This window comes from Anabrus simplex, chromosome 14 (genome assembly GCF_040414725.1).
Source record: "Anabrus simplex isolate iqAnaSimp1 chromosome 14, ASM4041472v1, whole genome shotgun sequence".
Taxonomy (NCBI): Eukaryota; Metazoa; Arthropoda; class Insecta; order Orthoptera; family Tettigoniidae; genus Anabrus; species Anabrus simplex.
The window spans coordinates 80,907,457-80,933,610 of NC_090278.1; the positions used below are offsets into that span (position 1 = coordinate 80,907,457).

The 26,154-nt window shown below is 41.6% G+C and overlaps 1 protein-coding gene and 1 long non-coding RNA gene across 2 annotated transcripts in view; one reads left to right on the forward strand and one right to left on the reverse strand.

Annotated features, from left to right (window-relative positions):
• The window catches only part of LOC136885485 (uncharacterized), an 82,694-nt gene extending 76,879 nt beyond the window's left edge, over positions 1-5,815 (forward strand). Inside the window, exon 3 of the long non-coding RNA XR_010861538.2 lies at positions 5,752-5,815. This is a non-coding gene — a long non-coding RNA (uncharacterized lncRNA). The remainder of the gene's footprint in view (positions 1-5,751) is intronic.
• The window catches only part of LOC136885484 (protein takeout), a 55,282-nt gene that overhangs the window by 16,591 nt on the left and 12,537 nt on the right, over positions 1-26,154 (reverse strand). Inside the window, exons 2-3 of the mRNA XM_067158064.2 lie at positions 5,675-5,767; positions 38-176 (exon numbers count right to left, since the gene is read on the reverse strand). Coding sequence (XP_067014165.2) covers positions 38-176; positions 5,675-5,767 — 232 coding nt within the window. The remainder of the gene's footprint in view (positions 1-37; positions 177-5,674; positions 5,768-26,154) is intronic.

Here is a 26,154-nt window from a genome sequence, read left to right on the forward strand (position 1 = left end):
CTAGCGTGGTCCATAGATGGGGTGGAAGAAGAATTACCTGAGTTTGGTGACCTTGAAGTCTCCGGCGCCGAAGATTGTCACATTATGTCCAATGGCTCTGAATCTTCCCCCAGGAGATACGACTAGTTCGGGGATTATCAGAGGTTCTATTGAAGGTACATTCAGTTCTGGAATACCTGCAAACCAAAAAATACACCAAAATAAATATTTATCCCCATAGACATCGGTAGTAACATAGTGTCCCTCGTATGTGCAGTATTCGGCATAGAACATTATTTGATTTAGTGCTACAGCACGAGCCATAGTCGAGATGCCGGTTATGACCTGTAGAATGTCAAGGAGAATGGATGAGACAATAGCCACCTGACCCACTCATTCAGTGGGTTGTAGCTAGTCTGTGATAAGTAATGGATCAGCTCAGTGTGTTTCATAGATTTTGAGTTAAGTGTTGAATGGCATATAATTTTGAGTTTATTTACTTAACCATTGTGGTTTGATTTGATAGTAGTCCATATTGACTACTGTCTGTAGTCCATTAAATACACATTTGATATTTAAAATCAGTCTTCGGTGAAAGAAGAGGCAATGGTGGACAAGTGTCACCAACACACCGAACTGGCACGAGCTGGACAGTGGGGAAAATTTTAAATGACATTACACATATTTTGGATGATCGACAGCCATAAGGGATATTTATGTCAAAAGTGAAGGCAGAGATAGCAAAAGATAAAGACTGCCTAGCGTGCTCCATGAATGGGGTGGAAGAAGAATTACCTGAGTTATGTAATTAATTATTTGCTATCACCTCATACTCTGTACATGTCTCGAGGACCTACTGTCCTCTTCCTCACTGATTTTTCCTCTCACTACGAATTATCTCTTGGACCTCCCAACCTAATATTACACATCAAAGACCAAAGTTCTAAACATCTCTTAATAGAAATCTAATATGTGTCACAATGAAACTAAAACATATCTTAAATACCATATATGAATACTAAAACTACACTATTCTACTTAAAATTTCCTATTTGTGAAACTCACGACCTGACTTTTAACCCCGTTTACCATCATACCATTGCCTGCTGTCCATCTCACAACATTATCAAGGTCATTTTGAAGTTGCTCGCAGTCTTGTAATTTATTCATTACTCGACGTATAAAGTATAACATTATCCACAAAAAACCTTATCTCTGATTCCAGTTCTTTACTCATATCATTTATATATATAAGAAAACATAAAGGTCCAATAATACTGCCTTGCAAAGCGAAGGTGGGACAGGATTTTTTTCTGGGTAGTCCAGTTTTCCCTGTCATCTTTCATTCCAGCAACATTCTCCATTATCATTTCATAGCATTTATCAGTCATTCATAAAATCAATTTTGGGAGTGGTGACCCCATTGTATGGTTCATTCATTACAGTTCAACAATAATAAAGGTGTTTTAATTTGTTCCACCTATTCAATACTTATATTTTCACTTATAGTGGTTACATAAATAGATTCTTAGTTACATGGGACATGTTTTGCGCTCAATTAAGGGCATCTTCAGCCTAAACACAATCATCAAAAATACAACTAAATTAAAAGTGGAAGTTAAAAGTTTAGTCAGTTATTAAAATTCGGAACATAAAAATGTGAAAAGTGATACAATATACACTGACTGACAGAGCAAATGCAACACCCAAAAGGAGTGGTCAGAACTTTATGCCAATTGCAGGGTAGACTGACGTCACTGAGGTATGCTCATGATGTGAAATGCGCCACTGTGCTGCGCACGTAGCGAACGATAAATGGGACACGGTGTTGGCGAATGGCCCACTTCGTACTGTGATTTCTCAGCCGACAGTCATTGTAGAACGTGTTGTCGTGTGCCACAGGACACGTGTATAGCTAAGAATGCCAGGCCGCCATCAACGGAGGCATTTCCAGCAGACAGACGACTTTACGAGGGGTATGGTGATCGGGCTGAGAAGGGCAGGTTGGTCGCTTCGTCAAATCGCAGCCGATACCCATAGGGATGTGTCCACGGTGCAGCGCCTGTGGCGAAGATGGTTGGCGCAGGGACGTGTGGCACGTGCGAGGGGTCCAGGCACAGCCCGAGTGACGTCAGCACGCGAGGATCGGCGCATCCGCCGCCAAGCGGTGGCAGCCTCGCACGCCACGTCAACCGCCATTCTTCAGCATGTGCAAGACACCCTGGCTGTTCGAATATCGACCAGAACAATTTCCCGTCGATTGGTTGAAGGAGGCCTGCACTCCCGGCGTCCGCTCAGAAGACTACCATTGACTCCACAGCATAGACGTGCACGCCTGGCATGGTGCTGGGCTAGAGCGACTTGGATGAGGGAATGGCGGAACGTCGTGTTCTCCGATGAGTCACGCTTCTGTTCTGTCAGTGATAGTCACCGCACACGAGTGTGGCGTCGGCGTGGAGAAAGGTCAAATCCGGCAGTAACTGTGGAGCGCCCTACCACTAGACAACGCGGCATCATGGTTTGGGGCGCTATTGCGTATGATTCCACGTCACCTCTAGTGCGTATTCAAGGCACGTTAAATGCCCACCGCTACGTGCAGCATGTGCTGCGGCCGGTGGCACTCCCATACCTTCAGGGGCTGCCCAATGCTCTTTTTCAGCAGGATAATGCCCGCCCACACACTGCTCGCATCTCCCAACAGGCTCTACGAGGTGTACAGATGCTTCCGTGGCCAGCGTACTCTCTGGATCTCTCACCAATCGAACACGTGTGGGATCTCATTGGACGCCGTTTGCAAACTCTGCCCCAGCCTCGTACGGACGACCAACTGTGGCAAATGGTTGACAGAGAATGGAGAACCATCCCTCAGGACACCATCCGCACTCTTATTGACTCTGTACCTCGACGTGTTTCTGCGTGCATCGCCGCTCGCGGTGGTCCTACATCCTACTGAGTCGATGCCGTGCGCATTGTGTAACCTGCATATCGGTTTGAAATAAACATCAATTATTCGTCCGTGCCGTCTCTGTTTTTTCCCCAACTTTCATCCCTTTCGAACCACTCCTTCTTGGTGTTGCATTTGCTCTGTCAGTCAGTGTATAAACACAACCGTAGATAACAAATAACAATTTCCACTTACGTAAAACATTATTTCTTCATCTACTGACATTTTCCGGCAAGGTTTCAGCCATTTTTCTTACCTACCGGTGCTAAGGGCCACTTACAATTTTTCAACAGATGCTTCTGTCTCACTTGCTGACGAATTTCATCAGCGGCCTTGGAAAGATTGTATTCATGACAATCAAGTTTATGCTTGTGTTCACACCCTCATGTCGTTGGCTTTATATTATTACCACTTTGGTTTTCCACTAATATTTTTTATGAACTGTTTTTAATTAGAATTTTAATAGAAGAAGTTTTAGTCTCCGACAAGATTATAGTTTAATCATAAGACAGTTTTCCATTAGCATCTTTATATATTGTATCACTTTTCACATTTTTATGTTCCGAATTTTAATAACTGACTAAACTTTTAACTTCCACTTTTAATTTAGTTGTATTTTTGATGATTTGTTTAGGCTGAAGATGCCCTTAATTGAGGGCGAAACATGTCCCATGTAACTAAGAATCTATTTATGTAACCACTATAAGTGAAAATATAAGTATTGAATAGGTGGAACAAATTAAAACACCTTTATTATTGTTGAACTGTAAAAATTTTCAATACGGACCTAAAATGAGGTTTATAACATGTAATCATTCATTACATCCCTGACCTGGTAAAAGACTGGAAAACAGGTTGTAGGTTTTCATTTTCAATACTGTCTTGAGGAATTCCCCTCTTAAATATTACAAGGTCAGAAAAAGCTTTGCCTACTCTAATTCCCTGAGATCCATTTTCTAGGAATATAGCAACCCATTCTACCCCTAAAACAAAACATTCATTCCTCCATAACTCTTCGACGTAGAAAATCGAAATGTCAAGGGCTGTCGCTCCTATGCTACATCCCTAGATTTTAAATAACATTTTTAAACTGTTCCAATTCTGTGGAGTTCAAATGAGTGTTTGATCCAAAAAATAAATAATCATTCCTTTAAAGCCGTTTGACATACAAACCCAGGGTGTATTTTGGAGTCTCACCAACAGTGGACTCTCCAAACTTTAAAACATTGAAAGATAACTTTCAGTTTAAGCCTAGAGTGGTCGCGATGGGTCTACGAGACCCGGGCGGACATACTTATTGGTGTTCCTGTTGTTGGAATGCAACGAGCGCTTCCCCATCCCTGGTAGCTTCTTGGCTCCCGATCTTCAACCGAACACAGTAGCCCGCTCTCAGTTGCCTTGGAAACTTTGTGCGTACCGGCTGTTCAGGGTCTCGCAGACCCGGTGCGACTGTTAACGTTGGTCTTTTTTGTCAAACTTCGCATTGTTAGTTTAGTACACTTTTTCTTCTGTGTAACAATGGGTGAAGCTAACTCTGTCTGGATACGTTCCATATTGGAGGAATCTGAAGATGAAGAAGATCTTGGTCATTTCTGCCCGACAAACAAAGAGGAAGACATCCTTCATCTGCCGCAAGGGCCAAAATTTCATTTGCGGAGAACATGGACAACTTGTCTACAGAATGTGCATATAAATTGATTAAAGTGATGTTTCCCTGTACTTGGATGTGTTTCTAAAACTAATTTGATTTTTATTTTATGAATTATGATACATAATTCACACATACCTAAAAAAAATCCATGTTTTTGTACCAATAGTTCAAGTGTGAAATTCTCAAAAATTTGTTGTTTTGACGCTGTGTAGAAAATAGATGAAAGTGTTGCTTTGTGCATGTAGATGCAGGAAAAAGTGAAAAAAAAGATGAGAAATACATTTTGCTGTTACCATGTTTTACCTTTCACAAGTTAACAGAAAACAATCAGGTTTTCAGTGTAATTATTAAAATACATTTTTTGGTTAAGAAACGGAATAGTTAAATATTTTAGTCATGTAGACTGCATTAAAATAAATGAAATAATGTCCTATAATACTGTAATTGGAAATAAAGTATAAAAATCTAATAGTAAAACACTGAGAAAAAATGGGTCTGAGAGACCCGATGCGACCATTAATATTGACAAACCCATGCGACCACTCCAGGGTTAAAATCATAGCAAAGCCTAGGTATCTTGCTAGAATCATGTAGAGTGTACAACATACTTATATGAGAAATATTTTACACTAACAGCTTGTTGAGAATCGTACACTTCAGTGCCACCCTGTTTCTACATCAGTTTCGGTGTTTGAAGAGGAACGATGGCGACGTGAAGAGGATAAGCAACAAGCACGGAAGCTCCGTCAAGCTCAGTCCTGCCCTCCCCCAATCATTTCACATGATCTGTGTGGACGTATGTTTCATGCCAAAATTGGGCTACTAAGTCATTTGAAACATATTCACAAAGCTTTGTGAGTGTGAAAATGTAAACTGCTGAAGAATACCTTTACTCGGATACAAGTTGCAGCCAAAACGACGACACTAACACAGCATACCATTACAAGTTAAACTACTAATATACAAAATGTATTTTCTAATTCACACACTCTTCATGATTTATACATTTTTTTTTACAAAGCTTCAACAAATTTACAAAATAATTTTTCATTTTTTGTAAAATTTGTTTCCAATATTAATTGAAGTTCATTGTTACTCACCAGCTTTTAGATTTGGCCTAATTCTCTCTATGGAGTTAAGAATACAGTCTTCTAAATGTACGTCATTTTTCTTACAGATCTGGATGTAGTTGGCTGAAAAGAGAGAGAAATCAGAAGATGAGTAAATTACCTCATATGGTAGGTATTCCCTTTTAAAGTCCTGATAGAGGAAATGAATGACATCATAACAGACATAGCTAAATTGTTTTTTGGTGTGATCTATCTTTCTTTTGTCAATCCCTTCTATATTAGTGGAAAAATATGTTAGTCAATTGATGTTAAAAGGGGACTTATGGGAATTTCTAAATTTTACAGAAGGAAAAACCTGGAAAATGTGTGGGATGTGTCTAGTGTCAGACCTAAGCCAAAACGCTGGTTAATAGAGCAAACGCCTGAAAAGCCTTACATTTGATATGTTTTTGACATGCTCTATTGGTGAAAAATATCTAATTTAGAATTTTCCATTCGGAATCGCTAGGCGGGCAATAATTCCATTGTGGAGATTTATCTCCCATATGCAGTTATCAGACTGTGCCTCATATAAGGCTTCTGATAAGCTCACCTGCATACACCCAGCGTCAGTGGGTAGGGTCTGACACATCCCACTCTGACGAGTCTAGTGTCAGACCTAAGACGAAACGCTGGTTAATAGAGCAAACGCCTGAAAAGCCTTACATCTGATATATGAAGGAAAAACCTGTCGCGGTGATGGAAAATGTCTATTTGTGCTTTACACTTCTGCCGGTGCATGATGCCTGTACTAATGCAGTGTACAAACATACAAAATGCAATTCATGAATTATGAAAAAAATTACTTTTGTTATTAGTGCAGAAGTCCCCTTGATACATCAAATGGAGTGAACTTTGGAACTTCCAAAACCATCTTCCACATGAAAGCCACAAATAATTACAAGCCGTATTGTTATTGCTTTTGAAAGGTAAAAATCTAATTTTCAGTATCAACATTGAAGCAATAATGTTGAACTTAATAGTAATATGAAAATGTAGTACTATATCAGTGCAAGAAACATTGAAATACAGAAAGCAATTCCAATAACAGCAGTTCAGTGTAATAAAATATTGCCAAAACATTAACTTACTCATATTACTGTATTTATTTATATGTTTGTTTGTTTGTTTGTTTGTTTGTTTAATGATGAACATAACAGGCTTTTGCCCAGTTACAATGTTCACATATACAGTACAGTACAATTAATAATTACACTAATAAACAGTAACTGAAAATAAAACAAGACAATACAAAGAATACAATGAACTACCCAAACTAGACAATACAGTTACTGCAATAATAATTATTTTACAGTGGTCACATCTACAGCAGATGTCTCCATTAAAAATTGCACAGAGATTTCACAAGCACGGCACAGTCTTGGTGTGGACTGCAGAGGTCTCCTTCCAACACCAAATAGTAGCCCTAACTATCATCTGCAGTCATTATCATCATCATCATCATCATCATCATCATCATGGAACCACTCCAGCATGCTGGGTAGGATGATGTTGAACAAGTCTTCACAATCATTATCTGTTGTTACCATAGGGAACCTGTAATATTTGTACCAAATGAGTAAATTTATAATACCAATATAATTGTTCCATTATTGGATATTATAAATTTTCCGGCTAACTCATCCCTGTTGCCAGAGTGTCAGTTTGGGGTCATCAGTTGGTAACTAGCACATCACCAAGACGCATGGCTAGTCCATACTGCAGATGCTACTGCGTAGACTACTTAGAGCCACCGGCAGTGCCAGTACACAGTGAGAGACTTTGTCTCTGAATTGATCTGTGTAACATATGGTGGCCTAGCAAACATCAATTTTTGAAAAGTTTTACAGTCTGATGCCCTTTCTTACGCCAACCCTATATGGAGGGATGTAATCATTATTGTATGTTTCTATGGTGGTTGGTGGTGTAGTGTGTTGTCTGAATATGAAAATGAGAGTGTTGGGTATATACGGTAGGAAGAGGTATTTATGTACGATAATTATGTGAACACAGAGTCTTGCAGGGAAGTTGTTAGGCGATTTGTAACACAATTTCCAGGTGTATGCCCTGCACATGGAAAGACCGTGCAGAAACTCGAAAACAAATTAGAGGAACTGGTTCTTTACTCGATAAGAATAGAAGTATTAAGATACGTGTACTTAACGGGGAAAAGTAAATGAAATCGCAGAAAGATTAGAACATATGCCTACAAAATCCCTAAGACGACTTGGGCAAGAAGTCGGAGTTTTGAAGAGCTCAGTATGGTGCACTATGAAAATGTTAAAATGTTAAAATAGCCTCAGTTAGGGAAGATGGACTTATGTGTGTGAATCAGAGTTTCCTAAGACGATGCCAGTCTCCAAACCAGATGAATTAATCAGGAGCTATTAAAGTTCCCGACCTGGCCGGGAATCGAACCCGGGACCCTCTGAAGCGAAGGGCACTAAGCTGACCATTCAGCCAAGTAGTCGGAAAAATCCGTGACTGTTGATAAGAGATTATAGAGCGTGAGGGGATTTAACGTTGTTTCACTGTAACCATTTTTGTTGAAGAAATCGAATCAAAGAGCGGCACACAACATAAGAACAGTTCTACACTTACTTGGCTTCACTTCACTTATAACTAGGAATGAGATTTTGCCTATTTGCCTATTTTATTCCTGTATATGGAAAGGTAGGCTTATACACTGACTGACAGAGCAAATGCAACACCAAGGAGGAGTGGTTCGAAAGGGATGAAAGTTGGGGAAAAAACAGAGTCGGCACGGAAGAATAATTGATGTTTATTTCAAACCGATATGCAGGTTACACAATGCGCACGGCATCGACTCAGTAGGATGTAGGACCACCGCGAGCGACGATGCACGCAGAAACACGTCGAGGTACAGAGTCAATAAGAGTGCAGATGGTGTCCTGAGGGATGGTTCTCCATTCTCCGTCAACCATTTGCCACAGTTGGTCGTCCGTACGAGGCTAGGGCAGAGTTTGCAAACGGCGTCCAATGAGATCCCACACGTGTTCGATTGGTGAGAGATCCGGAGAGTACGCTGGCCACGGAAGCATCTGTACACCTCGTAGAGCCTGTTGGGAGATGCGAGCAGTGTGTGGGCGGGCATTATCCTGCTGAAACAGAGCATTGGGCAGCCCCTGAAGGTACGGGAGTGCCACCGGCCGCAGCACATGCTGCACGTAGCGGTGAGCATTTAACGTGCCTTGAATACGCACTAGAGGTGACGTGGAATCATACGCAATAGCGCCCCAAACCATGATGCGGCGTTGTCTAGCGGTAGGGCGCTCCACAGTTACTGCCGGATTTGACCTTTCTCCACGCCGACGCCACACTCGTCTGCGGTGACTGTCACTGACAGAACAGAAGCGTGACTCATCGGAGAACACGACGTTCCGCCATTCCCTCATCCAAGTCGCTCTAGCCCGGCACCATGCCAGGCGTGCACGTCTATGCTGTGGAGTCAATGGTAGTCTTCTGAGCGGACACCGGGAGTGCAGGCCTCCTTCAACCAATCGACGGGAAATTGTTCTGGTCGATATTCGAACAGCCAGGGTGTCTTGCACATGCTGAAGAATGGCGGTTGACGTGGCGTGCGGGGCTGCCACCGCTTGGCGGCGGATGCGCCGATCCTCGCGTGCTGACGTTACTCGGGCTGCGCCTGGACCCCTCGCACGTGCCACATGTCCCTGCGCCAACCATCTTCGCCACAGGCGCTGCACCGTGGACACATCCCTATGGGTATCGGCTGCGATTTGACGAAGCGACCAACCTGCCCTTCTCAGCCCGATCACCATACCCCTCGTAAAGTCGTCTGTCTGCTGGAAATGCCTCCGTTGACGGCGGCCTGGCATTCTTAGCTATACACGTGTCCTGTGGCACACGACAACACGTTCTACAATGACTGTCGGCTGAGAAATCACGGTACGAAGTGGGCCATTCGCCAACGCCGTGTCCCATTTATCGTTCGCTACGTGCGCAGCACAGCGGCGCATTTCACATCATGAGCATACCTCAGTGACGTCAGTCTACCCTGCAATTGGCATAAAGTTCTGACCACTCCTTCTTGGTGTTGCATTTCCTCTGTCAGTCAGTGTATATAGATTGTCTCATATAAACCCAGACCGGCCAGCGGCGTTTTTACTCTTCGAGACTTAAGCAGCAGTACGGGAGGCGCGCGAATAATTCTTGACCTTGCAAGGAATCATTTTCGTATGTGATAGTTATTTCGACGGGTACGCGATGCATTTGTTCACCAATTTCCGGTGAAGTGCCACCTTCACGATCACAGATCTACGTAATTCTAAATAAATTTGAAACTACTGGCTCAGTGCTCAATAAAAGTAACATGCGCGGATACGAATAGTTGTAACTTGGTTTAAAACCTGCTGATCCACCCACAAGAGGAGATATTGTGAGTGGTATCTTGCATCATTGAATGATCGTTTATTCGACCCACAACTTGTGTTCTTTTCACATGAGGCCTAGTTTCATCTTAATGGTCGTGTGAACAATCATAACCCTCGCTATTGGTGTTTATGAAGTCCCTCATTATGATGGTGTTAGTGCAAGATGAATAATTAGGCCTACTTTTGTTTTGTTTTGAGATGACAGTAAATACAGTGTGTGATTTTTTTATTTGTGGGGTATCAATCAATCAATCAATACTGATCTGCATTTAGGGCACTCGCCCAGGTGGCAGATTCCCTATTTGTTGTTTTCCTAGCCTTTTCCTAAATGATTTCAAAGAAATTGGAAATTTATTGAACATCTCTCTTGGTAAGTTATTCCAATCCCTAACTCCCCTTCCTATAAATGAATATTTGTCCCAGTTTGTCCTCTTGAATTCCAACTTTATCTTCATATTGTGATCTTTCCTACTTTTATAAACGCCATTCAAACTTATTCGTCTACTAATGTCATTCCACGCCATCTCTCCGCTGACAGCCCGGAACATACCACTTAGTCGAGCAGCTCTTCTTCTTTCTCTCAATTCTTCCCAACCCAAACATTGCAACATTTTTGTAACGCTACTCTTTTGTCGGAAATCGCCCAGAACAAATCGAGCTGCTTTTCTTTGGATTTTTTCCAGTTCTTGAATCAGGTAATCCTGGTGAGGGTCCCATACACTGGAACCATACTCTAGTTGGGGTCTTACCAGAGACTTATATGCCCTCTCCTTTACATCCTTACTACAACCCCTAAACACCCTCATAACCATGTGCAGAGATCTGTACCCTTTATTTACAATTCCATTTATGTGATTACCCCAGTGAAGATCTTTCCTTATATTAACACCTAGATACTTACAATGATCCCCAAAAGGAACTTTCACCCCATCAACGCAGTAATTAAAACTGAGAGGACTTTTCCTACTTGTAAAACTCACAACCTGACTTTTAACCCCGTTTATCAACATACCATTTCCTGCTGTCCATCTCACAACATTTTCGAGGTCACGTTGCAGTTGCTCACAATCTTGTAACTTATTTATCACTCTATAGAGAATAACATCATCCGCAAAAAGCCTTACCTCCGATTCCACTCCTTTACTCATATCATTTTACGAATGAAATCAGAAACATTACAGTGGCAGAACTCCCTCGCGTCAGCCAGAATATGGTTACCAGATACAATGCCTGTATAACCCAGGAAGGACGACATTTTCAGTATCTTTTATAAGGTAGGATGCTGTCTGTATAAGAGAAGCCAAGAAAATCATGTCCTGCCCACCGGTTCGATCAGATTTGGCATTCCTGAAGGCAACTTCAGCAAGCTGCCAGAATCCATCACAGAACTGGAGAGAAGTAGCATACCCCTTATGGAGTCCATTAGGATTGTTAAAAGAAGTTGAGGGGAAGTCTTGAGAAAACATCTGAGAAGGTAGCCGCTATCAGGAAAAAAAGTTTGATAGGGCCCTGCTACGAAATCTAGGGTGGAAAGAGATAGTAAAATTACCACTTCATGTGGTGTGATGTTGAGAGATTCTTCCCACAATACAGAAACATTCTTCATGACAATGGAACACGATTGTTACCTGAAAATATTGAAAACTTTTTAGTTCAAAATTGCTCACATAGTCACTGAGTGTAAAATTATACGTAATTTTTTCATACCCATTTCGTTGCCTATTTTTTACACAATGATTAGCTGCCACCGCCGGAGGCCCGGGTTCGATTCTCGGCTCTGCCACGGCATTTGAAAAGTGGTATGAGGGCTAGAACGGGGTCCACTTAGCCTCGGGAGGTCAACTGAGTAAAAATGGGGTTCGATTCGCACCTCAGTCATCCTCGAAGTGGTTTCCCATCATTTCCCACTTCTATTCCAGGCAAATGCCGGGATGGTACCTAAGTTAAGGCCACAGCCTCTTTCTTCCTCTTTCTTGTCTATCCGTTCCAATCTTGCCATCCGCACACAAGGCTCCTGTTCAGCATAGCAAGTGAGGCCAACTGAACGAGAAAGTGGTCTTCCTCCCCAGTTGTATCCCTCGACCCAAAGTTCTACGCCCCAGGACACTGCTTTTGAGGCGGTACAGGTGGGAACCCTGGCTGAGTCCGAGGGAAATCCCAACCCTGGTGGGTAGAAAGATTAAGAAAGAAAGATTTTACACAATGGTGCCTATTTTAACTGTTTTTAGAGCCTATAAATAAATACCCTACTTATCACACAGACCGAGTGAAGTGCCGTGGTGATGGAGCAGGTGATAGGGTTACTTACTTGGCGGAGATGTTTGGACACGTTTCTATCCACAGTTTCGCCCGAATCACTCGCTCGCTACCAGACCGGATAGTGACTGTACTTACCAATAAGTGTGGGATGGTAAGGAAAAGCCATATTTCATTTCTGAGGTCATTTCATCTTAAATCTGAAAAATAATTGTGAATCATGGGTCCCTGTCGCTATTGAAAGCAATTTTATCCTCTGCTGTTACCGCTTTTCCCGTCCGACTCGTTGGCTGAATGGTCAGCGTACTGGCCTTCGGTTCAGAGGGTCCCGGGTTCGATTCCAGGCCGGGTCGGGGATTTTAACCTTCATTGGTTAATTCCAATGGCCCGGGGGCTGGGTGTTTGTGCTGTCTCCAACATCCCTGCAACTCACACACCACACATAACACGCAGTTACCTACACATGGCAGATGCCGCCCACCCTCATCGCAGGGTCTGCCTTGCAAGGGCTGCACCCGGCTAGAAATAGCCACACGAAATTATTAATTATTATTATTACCGCTTTTCCCACGCTGTGGGGTCGCGGGTGTGAACTATGGCGCACATGGGGACGTGGCCCTGTTTTACGGCCGGATGCCCTTTATGACGCCAACCCTATGTGGAGGGATGTAATCATTATTGCTTTTTTCTGAAGTGGTCGATACTGTGGTGTGTTGTCTGAATATGAAGATGAGAGTGTTGGGACAAACACAAACAGCCAGACCCCGAGCCAGAAGAATTATCGCACGCGATTAAAATCCCCGACCCGGCCGGAAATCGAACACGAGACCCTCTGAACCGAAGGCCTCAACGTTCACCATTCATCCAAGGAGTCGGACGTTTAAAACAATTTTATGTCGCGTATTTCAAGAATTTTTATTCCTTTGCTCATTTCAATGATTAAAAAATCCTCAGCCTATTTCCTGTCATTTGACCGGTTAGGAATGTAATGAATGAAGTCCCCATCTAGCGGCGGGGATAAGAATTGTGCCGGCTGCTGAAGCCTGTCGCACTTCTCGGGGCAATGATTAATGACCAACAGATGAAATGTTATTGGAGAGTTTTCCTGGAATGAAAGATGACAGGGGAAAACCGGAGTGCAATAAAACATGTCCCGCCTCCGCTTTGTCCAGCACAAATTTCACATGGAATGACCGGAATTTGAACCACGGAACTCCACTGGGAGAGGCCGGCGCGCTGCCGCCTGAGTCACGGAGGCCTCATTTTAGTTATATAAATATTTAGTTACTAGCTGATGTATCCGTGCTTCGCTGCGGGAGTCCCGGAAAGACTAACTTTGTGATATTCCTAACTGAAGTCAACATAGGTCATTACAAAAACTCCAGTAGGAATGTAGCGATTAAAACCAATGTTATCATATAAAATACTCGATCAAATGAAAAATAGCACATTTTCTTACTTTTAACGAACAGTACTACGGTGCCGATCTAACAGTCCAAAGTTCCAGAGCTAGTGCTGGAATGACCGGGCCGCAGACAGCCGTGAACACTCATCTCACATTATTCCGTTAAATATGCACACTGCACATTCCAATCAATGTCTCAGAGTAGGGATTGAATAGCTGGAATGCTATGATGAACCAGAGGAATGGCATGCTAAAGAAGAAAGTTATCTAACTCCCCAACTACTTCCCGACAATATTCACGCAGGCTGTTACACTTAGGAATAATAGTAATCGCTTTTAATATAATGACATTTAAATACATAGCAGGACTTACCACAATACTTTTGTCTTCTGATGTTAACCTTGAGATTAAGAGTCATTGTTCAATTAGAGTTTTAAAATTCTTCGAGTGGTGCTCTCAGGAAAAGGGCTGGACAAAATACAAAAATCCTCCCTTTTTCTGTATCCGTGGTATGGATAACTTAAGTATTACATAAGTATAAGCTTGCATCCGGGAGATAGTGGGTTCGAACCCCATTGTCGGCAGCCCTGAAGATGGTTTTCCGTGGTTTCCCATTTTCACATCAGGCTTACCTTAATTAAGGACACGGCCGATTCCTTCCCACTCCTAGCCCTTTCCTAACCCACCGTCTCCATAAGACCTATCTGTGTCGGTGCGACGTAAAACAAATAGCAAGTATAAGAAGAAGAATTTTAAATAAAAAAATCAGTGAGAGAAAAGTATTTTGAGTAAATACTTTGTAAACTGTTCATTGCTCAGGTAACAACACTCCATATGTTGGCTTTACCGTCATAACAGTAATGGTCCTTACTTGCCAGTGTTTCAATGTTGAAGTTCAGATTATCTTGGATAAAAATGTGTTGTGTTGCTGGCATATGGCAAATACGACTCCGCTTAAAGGATTGGTCAATGAAAGAAAATTTAGGGCTAAAACATACCCGATTAGCGTGATTAGCTGCCACCCCCGGAGGCCCGGGTTCGATTCCTGGCCCTGCCACGAAATTTCAAATGTGGTACGAGGGCTGGAACGGGATTCACTCAACCTTAGGAGGTCAACTGAGTAGAGGTGGGGGATCGATTCCCACCTCAGCCGTCCTCAAAGTAGTTTTCCATAGTTTCCCACTTCTTCTCCAGGCAAATGCGGGGATGGTGCCTAACTTAAGGCCACGGCCGTTTCCTTCCCTCTTCCTTGTCTATCCCTTCCAATCTTCCCATGCCCAACACAAGACCCCTGTTCGGCATAGCAGTTGCGGCCCCCTGGGAGAGGTACTGGTCAGCCCACGGCCTCTTTCTTTCCTCTTCCTTGTCTATCCCTTCCAATATTCCGACCCCCCCCCCCCTCCCAGTAAGGCACCTGTTAAGCATAGCAGCTGAGGCCGGCTGGGCGAGATACTGTTCCTTCTTCCCATTTGTATTCTCCCCGAAACAAAAGTCTCACGCTCCAGGACACTGCCCTTGAGGCGGTAGAGGTGCACCGCCCGCTGAGTCTAAACAGTCTACCCTAAACCAAATCACCCCTGTTACACATCAAACCGTACAGGTTTACACGGGCCCATTGTTTAAAACCTGCTGATCCACCCACAAGAGGAGATATTGTGAGTGGTATCTTGCATCATTGAATGATCGTTTATTCGACCCACACCTTGTGTCCTTTGTGGACGAGAACTATTGGAGAGTCCAGGGTCCTTTTGGGCTGTAGTTCCCGGGGAGTGAGTTTCTTATTATTGGACGACATTTTGTTTTTCACCGCCTGACTGTCGAGGGACCCATTAATAGCCCTGTTCTCCAGCTCCATTCATGGGACAATCTTCTCGGCCATTATTAAGCAGACAACCTTCTCGGCCATAATTAAGCAGGTTGGCGCAAAACAAAAAGCGAACAAGTAATACCATAGCATTATAGTAATTATAAAGCTTGCACTGTGCTCTGTATGTGTGTCAGATGAAGTAATAATAGCTATCGCCTAGTTTGTTCCAAGCCTGTTTACATTTTGTGACACGGCCAGTGGTTTCATAACGTTGCGTTGGGATATTTTACTGCAAGGCAAGGAAGATACCGTATAACCTGAGGGGTATTTAACACACTGATGTGTGTGTGTGTGTGTGTGTGTGTGTGTGTGTGTGTGTGTGTGTGTGTGTGTGTGTGTGTGTGGAAGAGTACGTCACGATGAACGTAAATCTATTATGCGTGGAAATTTTAAAGACGTGTTAACCGCAGTTGCAGATTAAAAATAATCCACAGTTGTAGCTCTTCATGCAAGCAACTCAATGTTGAAAACATCCTCGAGATGTGACCTACGAATTTTAGGTAAATAAAATATAATAAAGTATGAGAATATATTCTTTATGCATTCCTAAAAATTGCAATCCTTTTCTTAATCATGTTTATCCGGTAAATTAGATTAGCAGTTTGCCTTTTTCTGCCACTACGAGCGCTAATGTGAGTCAATGCATAGTTTCACTTAAGTCCTTCGGTGTGGACATTTTACAAAAAAATCAGAAAAACACCTGAGGGTATTGAACCAAGGAACACATTGCACAAAGAATTATGCACAGTGGTCTGACAAATTATTATACTCTCTGGACGTCTGTTGTTTAAGGGTCAATGGAGAGAAGCAACACGAGTTAAAGTAACTAATTTCTATCTAAAACAAAGATTATACTATTATACTTGATGCTGCACCATGGCGAGGTGAAATCTGATACAGCTGTCGGATAGAATCAGGAAATTAATATCTAAGACTGCCCAGCAAATTCTCTTGACTTGAATCCAATAGAAAATAATTGGATGAGACAGAAGAAAGACATTAAGCCAGAAGGAGTAATTACAACTAGATTATGCCCATAGAAAGAGTAAATAAGGCTTGGAAAAGCCAAGGAACCAACAATAAAATCCATTTCAAGTGATTGCATTATTAAGCAGACAACCTTCTCGGCCATAATTAAGCAGGTTGGCGCAAAACAAAAAGCGAACAAGTAATACCATAGCATTATAGTAAAGTGAAAAAAAAAACGGTGATTATCAAATTGGTTCTTTTTTGTCTGGGAAATGCATTTTAAACCAAGTAATAAGTTCATAAAATGCAGGCAGCATAATTTTACACCAGTCCGTATATACTATATGTTCCAAAAACAAAAAATCAGAAAATATCTTGTTCTCCTTGTGAGTGTAATAATTTGGCAGACAATTGGTAAGTAAGTTAATTTGGCTAGGATTTGAATAAAAAGGAAAACGAGTAAAGAAACAAGCGATTTTAGGCTGCTTTTCCGGAACTGCATTTAGGCCGGAAGTGATTTTCGATTTTAAAAAATTTAAGTTCGATAGATCTGTCCAAGACTCACAATTTGAAATGTTTCTGGGCCCTTTAACCCTTCAACTTTCGGCGCAGTTGAGGAAATTTCTTAATGGGGACCCCTAATTAGACTGCTAAAAATGTATTGAACATCGAAAAGTGGAAAAAAACATATTATTGCTAGAGCTCGGATATTTAGGCGGTAGTAGGTTAGAATGCAAACTAATTTGGTTAGTAGGAAGTGTCGTCCAGCCAGCTTTTTCATAATGCAGAGAGAGTAACAAATTCTAAGGGCTTTGATAGGGCATTGTTTATACATAACCGTTGTGCAGGGTGGAGTATACTTTTCATTTATTTTTTATAGCTTGCTTTACGTCGCACCGACAGAGATATGTCTTTTCGCGACGATGGGTTAGGAAAGAAATGGAATGGGAATGATGTGGGCGTGGCCATAATTGAATCGGCTAGTTTTAAAACCCCGTAAGTTTTTTTTTTTTTTTTTTTTTTTACAATTTCGTTTTATGTGACAAAATGAGTGTTGAATGGTTGATACATCATTTCGTGTAGAACCCCCGTAAGTCTGTTCTATATAATGGCCGGGCGTGAAGGGGTCGTCAATACTTGGTTTTAAAACTCCGTAAGTCACTGACTTGCGGCGTTTGTCAAGGTAACAGTGTTTTACTGTTGTCAACATGATCTGTTGGTAACACGAATTTCACTAATCGCGGGAAGCACATTGTTTTGCGTTTGTTACAGAAGCGTTACCGATTGTTGTGGACGCATGTGTTTTTCAGACGACAATGATGTTAGTGTCAAAACGAAAAAAAAAATTATAAATACACATTTATATAAGTGTAACAATTACAAACAGCAAGAGTGAAACAAACTTCATAATATGTAGGCTACAATGACAAAGAAGTGTATCCACGAAATAGGCTACTAATGCACCTTGCAGGTAGTTTGATATTTAACCTAATATTTGCTTACTAATTATGCATAATTTAATTGAAAACAACTTCTCTAAGCGTTCTAATTTGTCTTATGGAATACTGTACATATCTGGAGCACCACTTACAAGGAGTGAATGGGAAATTTTCATTTAAGAAGCATGTTCCATGAATCATTATGTATTAAAATATTTATGATGTTATATATTTTCTTGTACAATTTGGGCGGAATTTATTGGTATTGTAAATATTTATAGCTTTTATGCATGAATAAAGCAGATATACACATCAGTAAATCGTATGTGTATGAATTTTGGTTTTTCTTTGAGTCCGTAATACAGTGTTTTTCACTTGGAGTTAAAATCCCATAAGTCACAGAGTTTTAAACTGACCTATAGGCAAAGTTAATAAACAATCTCCTTAATACGATTACCCCAATAAGATCATTCCTTATATTAACATCTAGGTACTTATGGGGAGGTGGTACCCACTATCTTTGCAATGCTAATTTTATCTACTTCAGGTACGCATTTTGTGATGACTATCAATAATATCACTTTGAAATTCGGTATGCATAAAGCTTAAGGGCTTTTGAGACAGCACTGTTTTCAGACTTTGAATAATAACCCGACAGAATTTATATAACTTTTTTTTAACGGACACCTATTTTTCTTGATTTTTAACACATTGTAGCCAAATAAAATCCATGCAGTTTTTAAGTAATGATGTTATGAAAACACAGAAATGTGTAAAACACCCAAGAGTATAAGCGATTAAAATTGTATGCTCATATGCCTAGTACTACCTGAAATATTGGTACCTTTTCCTAAAACAGAACTCAAATGGAGAAAACAAAGGAACAAGTTAATATTACCTTTTTAATGCATACCAGCATCATATTCTGGATCATCGGGGTCATCAGCATCTTCCCTAGACCTTTTCTGGCTTCTCTGCACAGTTCTTAATGCTTTGGAGATAACAGAAGCATCCAGGTCAGACATTTTCCTCCTCATATTGAAATGTACCGAGCATGTTCACTCCTCACACTTCCTTCACTAACACGTGTATTTGCATTATTTTCACTAACATTATCATTTATATCCATACCGGTACCTGTATTTATAGATGTGACTTTACCTCTACCAGGACTTCCTTTTCGAACTTTTTGATTTTTAAAAACTGATTTCCGTCTAAGCATTTTAAAGACTTGTTTATAACACGTTTTCATACGAGGGAAACAAACAATGAACAGAAGAGAGGGAATATGTGACACAGGCTAGCCACAACACAAATGAACACAACAAAAACATTCCCTTTGGTGATCAACAACATTACTTTCACCACAGGAAGTAGAATATCCGAGTATATTTAAGCATTTTAACTCCAACTGAAAAGGGGGCGTAACCTCAAGTGTCAGCTTGTCATTTAAATTGTATTTGAGGGTGTTAGGAATGATTGTGGCTAATCCTATTACTCATACGTAATCAAATACACTTCAATATTCAAAAATCCACAAAAAAATTAATGAATTTTGAACCAGAGGGGGGTATTACCTCCCCTTAAAGTGATCGCCATCGTGTGGGAGTTCCCTTTTCAACGTCATTTTTCCCTGCTTCTGGTTGTAAAACACTTAGAAGTTCTGGTAATGTTCGTTTAAAAAAATCATGTCGTATTAGTGTATAAATCTGTAATTATTATATGTACTAATTGAACTTATTATGGGGACGAACTATTTAAAGTTGGAGTAAAATGCACGCAAAACCTTGTTTCTATGGAAACATGTGCTGTAAAGTTTCCTGGATTGCTCTGTTTATATTATTTTATATTCATGTCTGTGGTGAGCAAATAATAATGTGGAAAAGATCAGTAAAGGAAGATAAAAAAATAAAACATTCTGATGGTCACGGAACTAGGACCGGCTAACCTCGGTGTCAATTAGGAAGGGAATTGAGAAATATTTTGTAAAACATAACTTTGTTTCGAATCCTTCAGACGTCCATTTGATAGTTAAATGGTTTAAGCTCGATTGCTCTTCACAGAAATTCAGTAACATTTATTTTCAACTATTACTCCATAATCAGTAATCAAGTAGGCCTATCAACAGTCTCATCGCATGGTATTTGAAGGTCATTGCCTCCAAACCTTCATCTCTTGACGACTCTTTTCGAAAGTTACATAACGTAACGAGTAAATTACAGACTCAGACGTACTAAACAAAGTTACACCTCCAGTTTGCCGTTGAGAAACCAGGAGGCCTTGGATACGCGAACCGAATTTCTTCCTAATTTACAAGCAAAGGCAGCTGAGTGAAGCAGAGTAAATACATACTCAGAGCAACAGAAATTAGGAAGACAAGATGCAGCCTTCAGAATAGTTCAATTCATTGAATGTCTAGTGTTGTTTAATCTCCATGAACGGATTTGATTTTAAAGTTGCAATACTAATGCCATCTAATGGAGACGAATGGTATCAGAAGAGACAAAACATGTAATTTTATCAATATCTACAGTATTTATCTATATCTATATAAATACAATCGTAAAGACCGTGTGTCTGTACACTGAATATTTTAACGACACTTTTGTACAGTTATCCGTTTCAGGTGAAGTAATGACCATCTGTATATTTTTAGCTTTGGTGCCTGTCGGTTTGTCTGTTTGTCTGTCTAATTCTTATAACTGGCGAACTACTGAATATATTTATACGAAACTTCATAATAGAATCCCCCTGCCCTTGTATAGGTTTTAGGACCAATATTATTTCTAAATCTCTGAAAGGACTGGGGTTTATAATTATGTCTCTGTCATAACCATCCATCAATACTTCACATCGCACCCTGCAAGATCACGTCGATCATCTGCACTCTAACGCTCCTCTTTGATAATATCTCTCTCAGTCATGGCCATCCATCAGTACTTCACACCACAGCCTGCATCATCACATGACCATTTGCACTCTAACGCCCCTCTTTGATACTATGTCTCTCAGTCATGGCCATCCATCACTACTTCACATCACAGCCTGCAATATTACATCGACCATCTGCACTCTAACGTCCCTCTTTGATAATAGGCCTCTCAGTCATGGTCATCCATCAATACTTCACATCACAGCCTGCTCGGTTTCTAGGTAACATCGCGTCACACATTTTGTATCCCTAATTTCGTGATGAAAATTTTCACATGATCACCAGCCATAAGACATATTTATGCGGAAAAGAAGTATGAAGCAAAAATTTGAGGCGTGAAGACAAAAAATGTAGTGGTATTTACACGCCTTAGAGCAGTGGTTCCAAAATTTCCCAGATCTACAAATCCCATATTCCTTATACCGGAATTGGAAATATTGCTTCTCAGAAATATATGTATTTGAAAATAGAATACAAAAAATGAGAGGATTCCAAAATTGGTAACACTGCAGTAACTAATTTTAACAAAAGCTAGGATGTGTGGCTGAAAGAAGAATATTTATTGAGATATATAAAAATAATTAAACATACTTTAAACAAGGGGGTTTGTAACTAGCGTAGTTGCTTCGCTGCTGGCTTTCAATCCGGAGGACCGTGCCTCGAATCTCGGTCGATTCTGGGTTGGAAAGCTATGCTATGCCATGTGAGCAACCTGGAGGCAGGTAGAAGCCGAGCAGAGAGTCGAAATACGGCGCCGAACGTACAATGAACATTTAACATCAGGTGGGACGATATCGAAAACACCGCTTCGAAAAGGACTCGGTCGCGGAAACTTGGTACCTTATGGGCTCCTCCAGGGTGACTCCGCAGACACCAGGAATGTGTGGAAAAAACTGAAGAAAGTGTGCGTCAAAACTCAAGATGAGTTTAAATAAACATAAAGGTAAATGCGCGTAATGTTTATATGTCAAGTTATTAATGGTCTGACACAATGGTTATCCGGTTCGACTCCCATTCTTAGGATATATTTCACAGTCAGAATGTTAGCCGGCAGGGTAGGAAAGGTAAGAAAGGAAGGTCCGAACCTCCACAGAGGTGTGCCTTAGCCGGAGTTTATGTGCGGTGCCAGTTCCTTTCCGCTCCTCCATTCCCTTATCCCCCAGCAACAGCGCGTGGCAACCCATCCAAATCTTGACCGCGCCCAGTGTTGCTTAACTTCGGAGATCTCACGGGATCCGGTGTTTCAACACGGCTACGGTAGGAGAGGTGGTGATATGCAATTTCTAATCATTAGATGGCGTGCCAAAAGCCTCGATTCACTTCCAAAGCTCTCCGCAGTATTCATATAGTTTCAGGGCATAAAACACTGTCGATGGTGATTCGATCGTAGGATAGAGACGTTAAGCCTTGGGCAGACCTCTTGGTGTTATTCGAGAGGAGTAGGCTAACTGCCGGCACCAGGTTTCATCCTCTCCCTACCTCATTATCAACATATCACATCCAGACTCGCAGGTTGTCTATGGGTGTCAAATAAAAAGACCTGCACCAGGCAAGCCGAATATGTCCTTGGACACTCCTGGCACTAAAAACCACACGTTAAATAAATATCATCATCATCATCATCATCATCATCTGTTTACCCTCCAGGTTCGGTTTTTCCCTCGGACTTAGCGAGGGATCCCACCTCTACCGCCTCAAGGGCAGTGTCCTGGAGCTTCAGACTCTTGGTCGGGGGATACAACTGGGGAGTATGACCAGTACCTCGACCAGGCGGCCTCACCTGCTATGCTGAACAGGGGCCTTGTGGAGGGATGGGAAGATTGGAAGGGATAGGCAAGGAAGAGGGAAGGAAGCGGCCGTGGCCTTAAGTTAGCTACCATCCCGGCATTCGCCTGGAGGAGAAGTGGGAAACCACGGAAAACCACTTCCAGGATGGCTGAGGTGGGAATCGAACCCACCTCTACTCAGTTGACCTCCCGAGGCTGAGTGGACCCCGTTCCAGCCCTCGTACGACTTTTCAAATTTCGTGGCAGAGCCGGGAATCGAACCCGGGCCTCCGGGGGTGGCAGCTAATCACGCTAACCACTACACCACAGAGGCGGACTAAATAAATATAATTTACCTAAAAAATTAAAACAATTTTAATTTAAGAGTTGAATCTGTTCTTTTGTACATAAACACTCGCAAACAAAACTGGAAGATACATGTTGTGGTTGGGGTAGGGGGTGGATAGGCCGAAACAAACTAAAATAAGAGTTCTCTGGGAAAATATCTATAATAATAATAATAATAATAATAATAATAATAATAATAATAATAATAATAATAATAATGAAATAAAAATCTTAAAATAAGGCACTACACTACAGTGGTGAAACCGGAATGCTTATATGCAAGTGAATGCCAGGTACTAAACTATAGATGAGATAAACTTGAGGTACTAGAAAGGAGAAACATGAGAAAAATCTTAGGTCCTGTGAAAACAACAGAAGTACGGAAATTAACATCTAATGATAAAATATACGGGAACATAGAAAACATAACAGAAACCATAAGAAAAAGGAGATTGCAATTTTTTGGACATATTTACAGAATGGATGATTCCAGATTAACAAAAAGGATTTTCAAGTACCTTTGGGACAAAAAAGGCAACAACTAGCTGGATTCAAGAAGTAAAGCAACCGAGCTCGATAGCTGCAGGTGCTTAAGCGCGGCCAGTATCCAGTATTCGGGAGATAGTAGGTTCGAACCCCACTGTCGGTAGCCCTGAAAATGGTTTTCCGTGGTTTCCCATTTTCACACCAGGCAAATGCTGGTGCTGTACCTTAATTGAGGCCACGGCCGCTTCCTTCCCACTCCTAGCCCTTTCCTGTCCCATCGTCGCCGTAAGACCTATCTGTGTCGGTGCGACGTAAAACAACTAGCAAAAAAAAAGAAATAAAGAAAGATTTAGAAAGAAATAATATAAGAGAAGAAGAAACTATGGACAGGGAGATTTTTAGAAAGAGGGTAGTAAGTATGGAAGGATTCCAAGGAAGACTGAACAAGAAGCCTGGTGCGAAGTAGCCCGAGGACAGGAGGAAACAGCACAGTGAAAGGATGAAAGAATATTGGAAGGAGTGGAAGAGAAAACAACAAAGTATGAAGAACTGAATTGAAATTGGCACGTGGTCCTTAGCAGGCCTCATCGGAAATAATAATAATAATAATAATAATAATAATAATAATAATAATAATAATAATAATAATAATATTTCCTTTACGTCCCACCAACTACTTTTACGGTTTTCGGTGACGCCAAGATGCCGGAATTTAGTCCCGCGGAAGATCTTTTACATGCCAATAAACCTACCGACACGAGACGGACGTATTTGAACACTTTCTAATGCCAGTGGAGCGAGCCGGGATCGAACCTGCCAAATTGGGGTCAGAAGGCCAGCGCCTCAACCGCCTGAGCCATTCAGCCCGGTGGATAATATGTATTGGGCCTGGACGTCCCATGAAGAAATGGGCTGAGATCGTAAACAACCACATGGTCTGATATTTGGCTGTAAGATGATTTCAAATACTCTGGAACAACCTTTTTCACTTTAGGCAGGTTTAAAATATCTCACAATAGTAGCATCACTGGGTTGGGTTAATAGTTTTAACGTCGTATCTACCGGATAAGGCACGAGAAGAAGAAGAAGAGGGAGCAGAAGGAGATGAAGAAGAAGAGGGAGGAGAAGAATAGGGAGAAGAAGATGAAGAAGAAGAGGGAGGAGAAGAAGATGAAGAAGAAGAGGGAGGAGAAGAAGATGAAGAAGAGGGAGGAGAAGAAGATGAAGAAGAAGAGGGAGGAGAAGGAGATGAAGAAGAAGAGGGAGGAGAAGAATAGGGAGAAGAAGATGAAGAAGAAGAGGGAGGAGAAGAAGATGAAGAAGAGGGAGGAGAAGAAGATGAAGAAGAAGAGGGAGCAGAAGGAGATGAAGAAGAAGAGGGAGGAGAAGAATAGGGAGAAGAAGATGAAGAAGAAGAGGGAGGAGAAGAAGATGAAGAAGAGGGAGGAGAAGAAGATGAAGAAGAAGAGGGAGGAGAATAGGGAGAAGAAGATGAAGAAGAGGGAGGAGAAGAAGATGAAGAAGAAGAGGGAGGAGAAGAAGATGAAGAAGAAGAAGAGGGAGGAGAAGAATAGGGAGAAGAAGATGAAGAAGAGGGAGGAGAAGAAGATGAAGAAGAAGAGGGAGGAGAAGAAGATGAAGAAGAGGGAGGAGAAGAAGATGAAGAAGAAGAGGGAGGAGAAGAATAGGGAGAAGAAGATGAAGAAGAGGGAGGAGAAGAAGATGAAGAAGAAGAGGGAGGAGAAGAAGATGAAGAAGAAGAGGGAGGAGAATAGGGAGAAGAAGATGAAGAAGAGGGAGGAGAAGAAGATGAAGAAGAAGAGGGAGGAGAAGAAGATGAAGAAGAGGGAGGAGAAGAAGATGAAGAAGAAGAGGGAGGAGAAGAATAGGGAGAAGAAGATGAAGAAGAGGGAGGAGAAGAAGATGAAGTAGAAGAGGGAGGAGAAGAAGATGAAGAAGAAGAAGAGGGAGGAGAAGAATAGGGAGAAGAAGATGAAGAAGAGGGAGGAGAAGAAGATGAAGAAGAAGAGGGAGGAGAAGAAGATGAAGAAGAAGAGGGAGGAGAAGAATAGGGAGAAGAAGATGAAGAAGAGGGAGGAGAAGAAGATGAAGAAGAAGAGGGAGGAGAAGAATAGGGAGAAGAAGATGAAGAAGAGGGAGGAGAAGGAGATGAAGAAGAAGAGGGAGGAGAAGAAGATGAAGAAGAAGAGGGAGGAGAAGAAGATGAAGAAGAAGAAGAAGAGGGAGGAGAAGAATAGGGAGAAGAAGATGAAGAAGAGGGAGGAGAAGAAGATGAAGAAGAAGAGGGAGGAGAAGAATAGGGAGAAGAAGATGAAGAAGAGGGAGGAGAAGGAGATGAAGAAGAAGAGGGAGGAGAAGAAGATGAAGAAGAAGAGGGAGGAGAAGAATAGGGAGAAGAAGATGAAGAAGAGGGAGGAGAAGAAGATGAAGAAGAAGAGGGAGGAGAAGAATAGGGAGAAGAAGATGAAGAAGAGGGAGGAGAAGGAGATGAAGAAGAAGAGGGAGGAGAAGAAGATGAAGAAGAAGAGGGAGGAGAAGAAGATGAAGAAGAAGAGGGAGGAGAAGA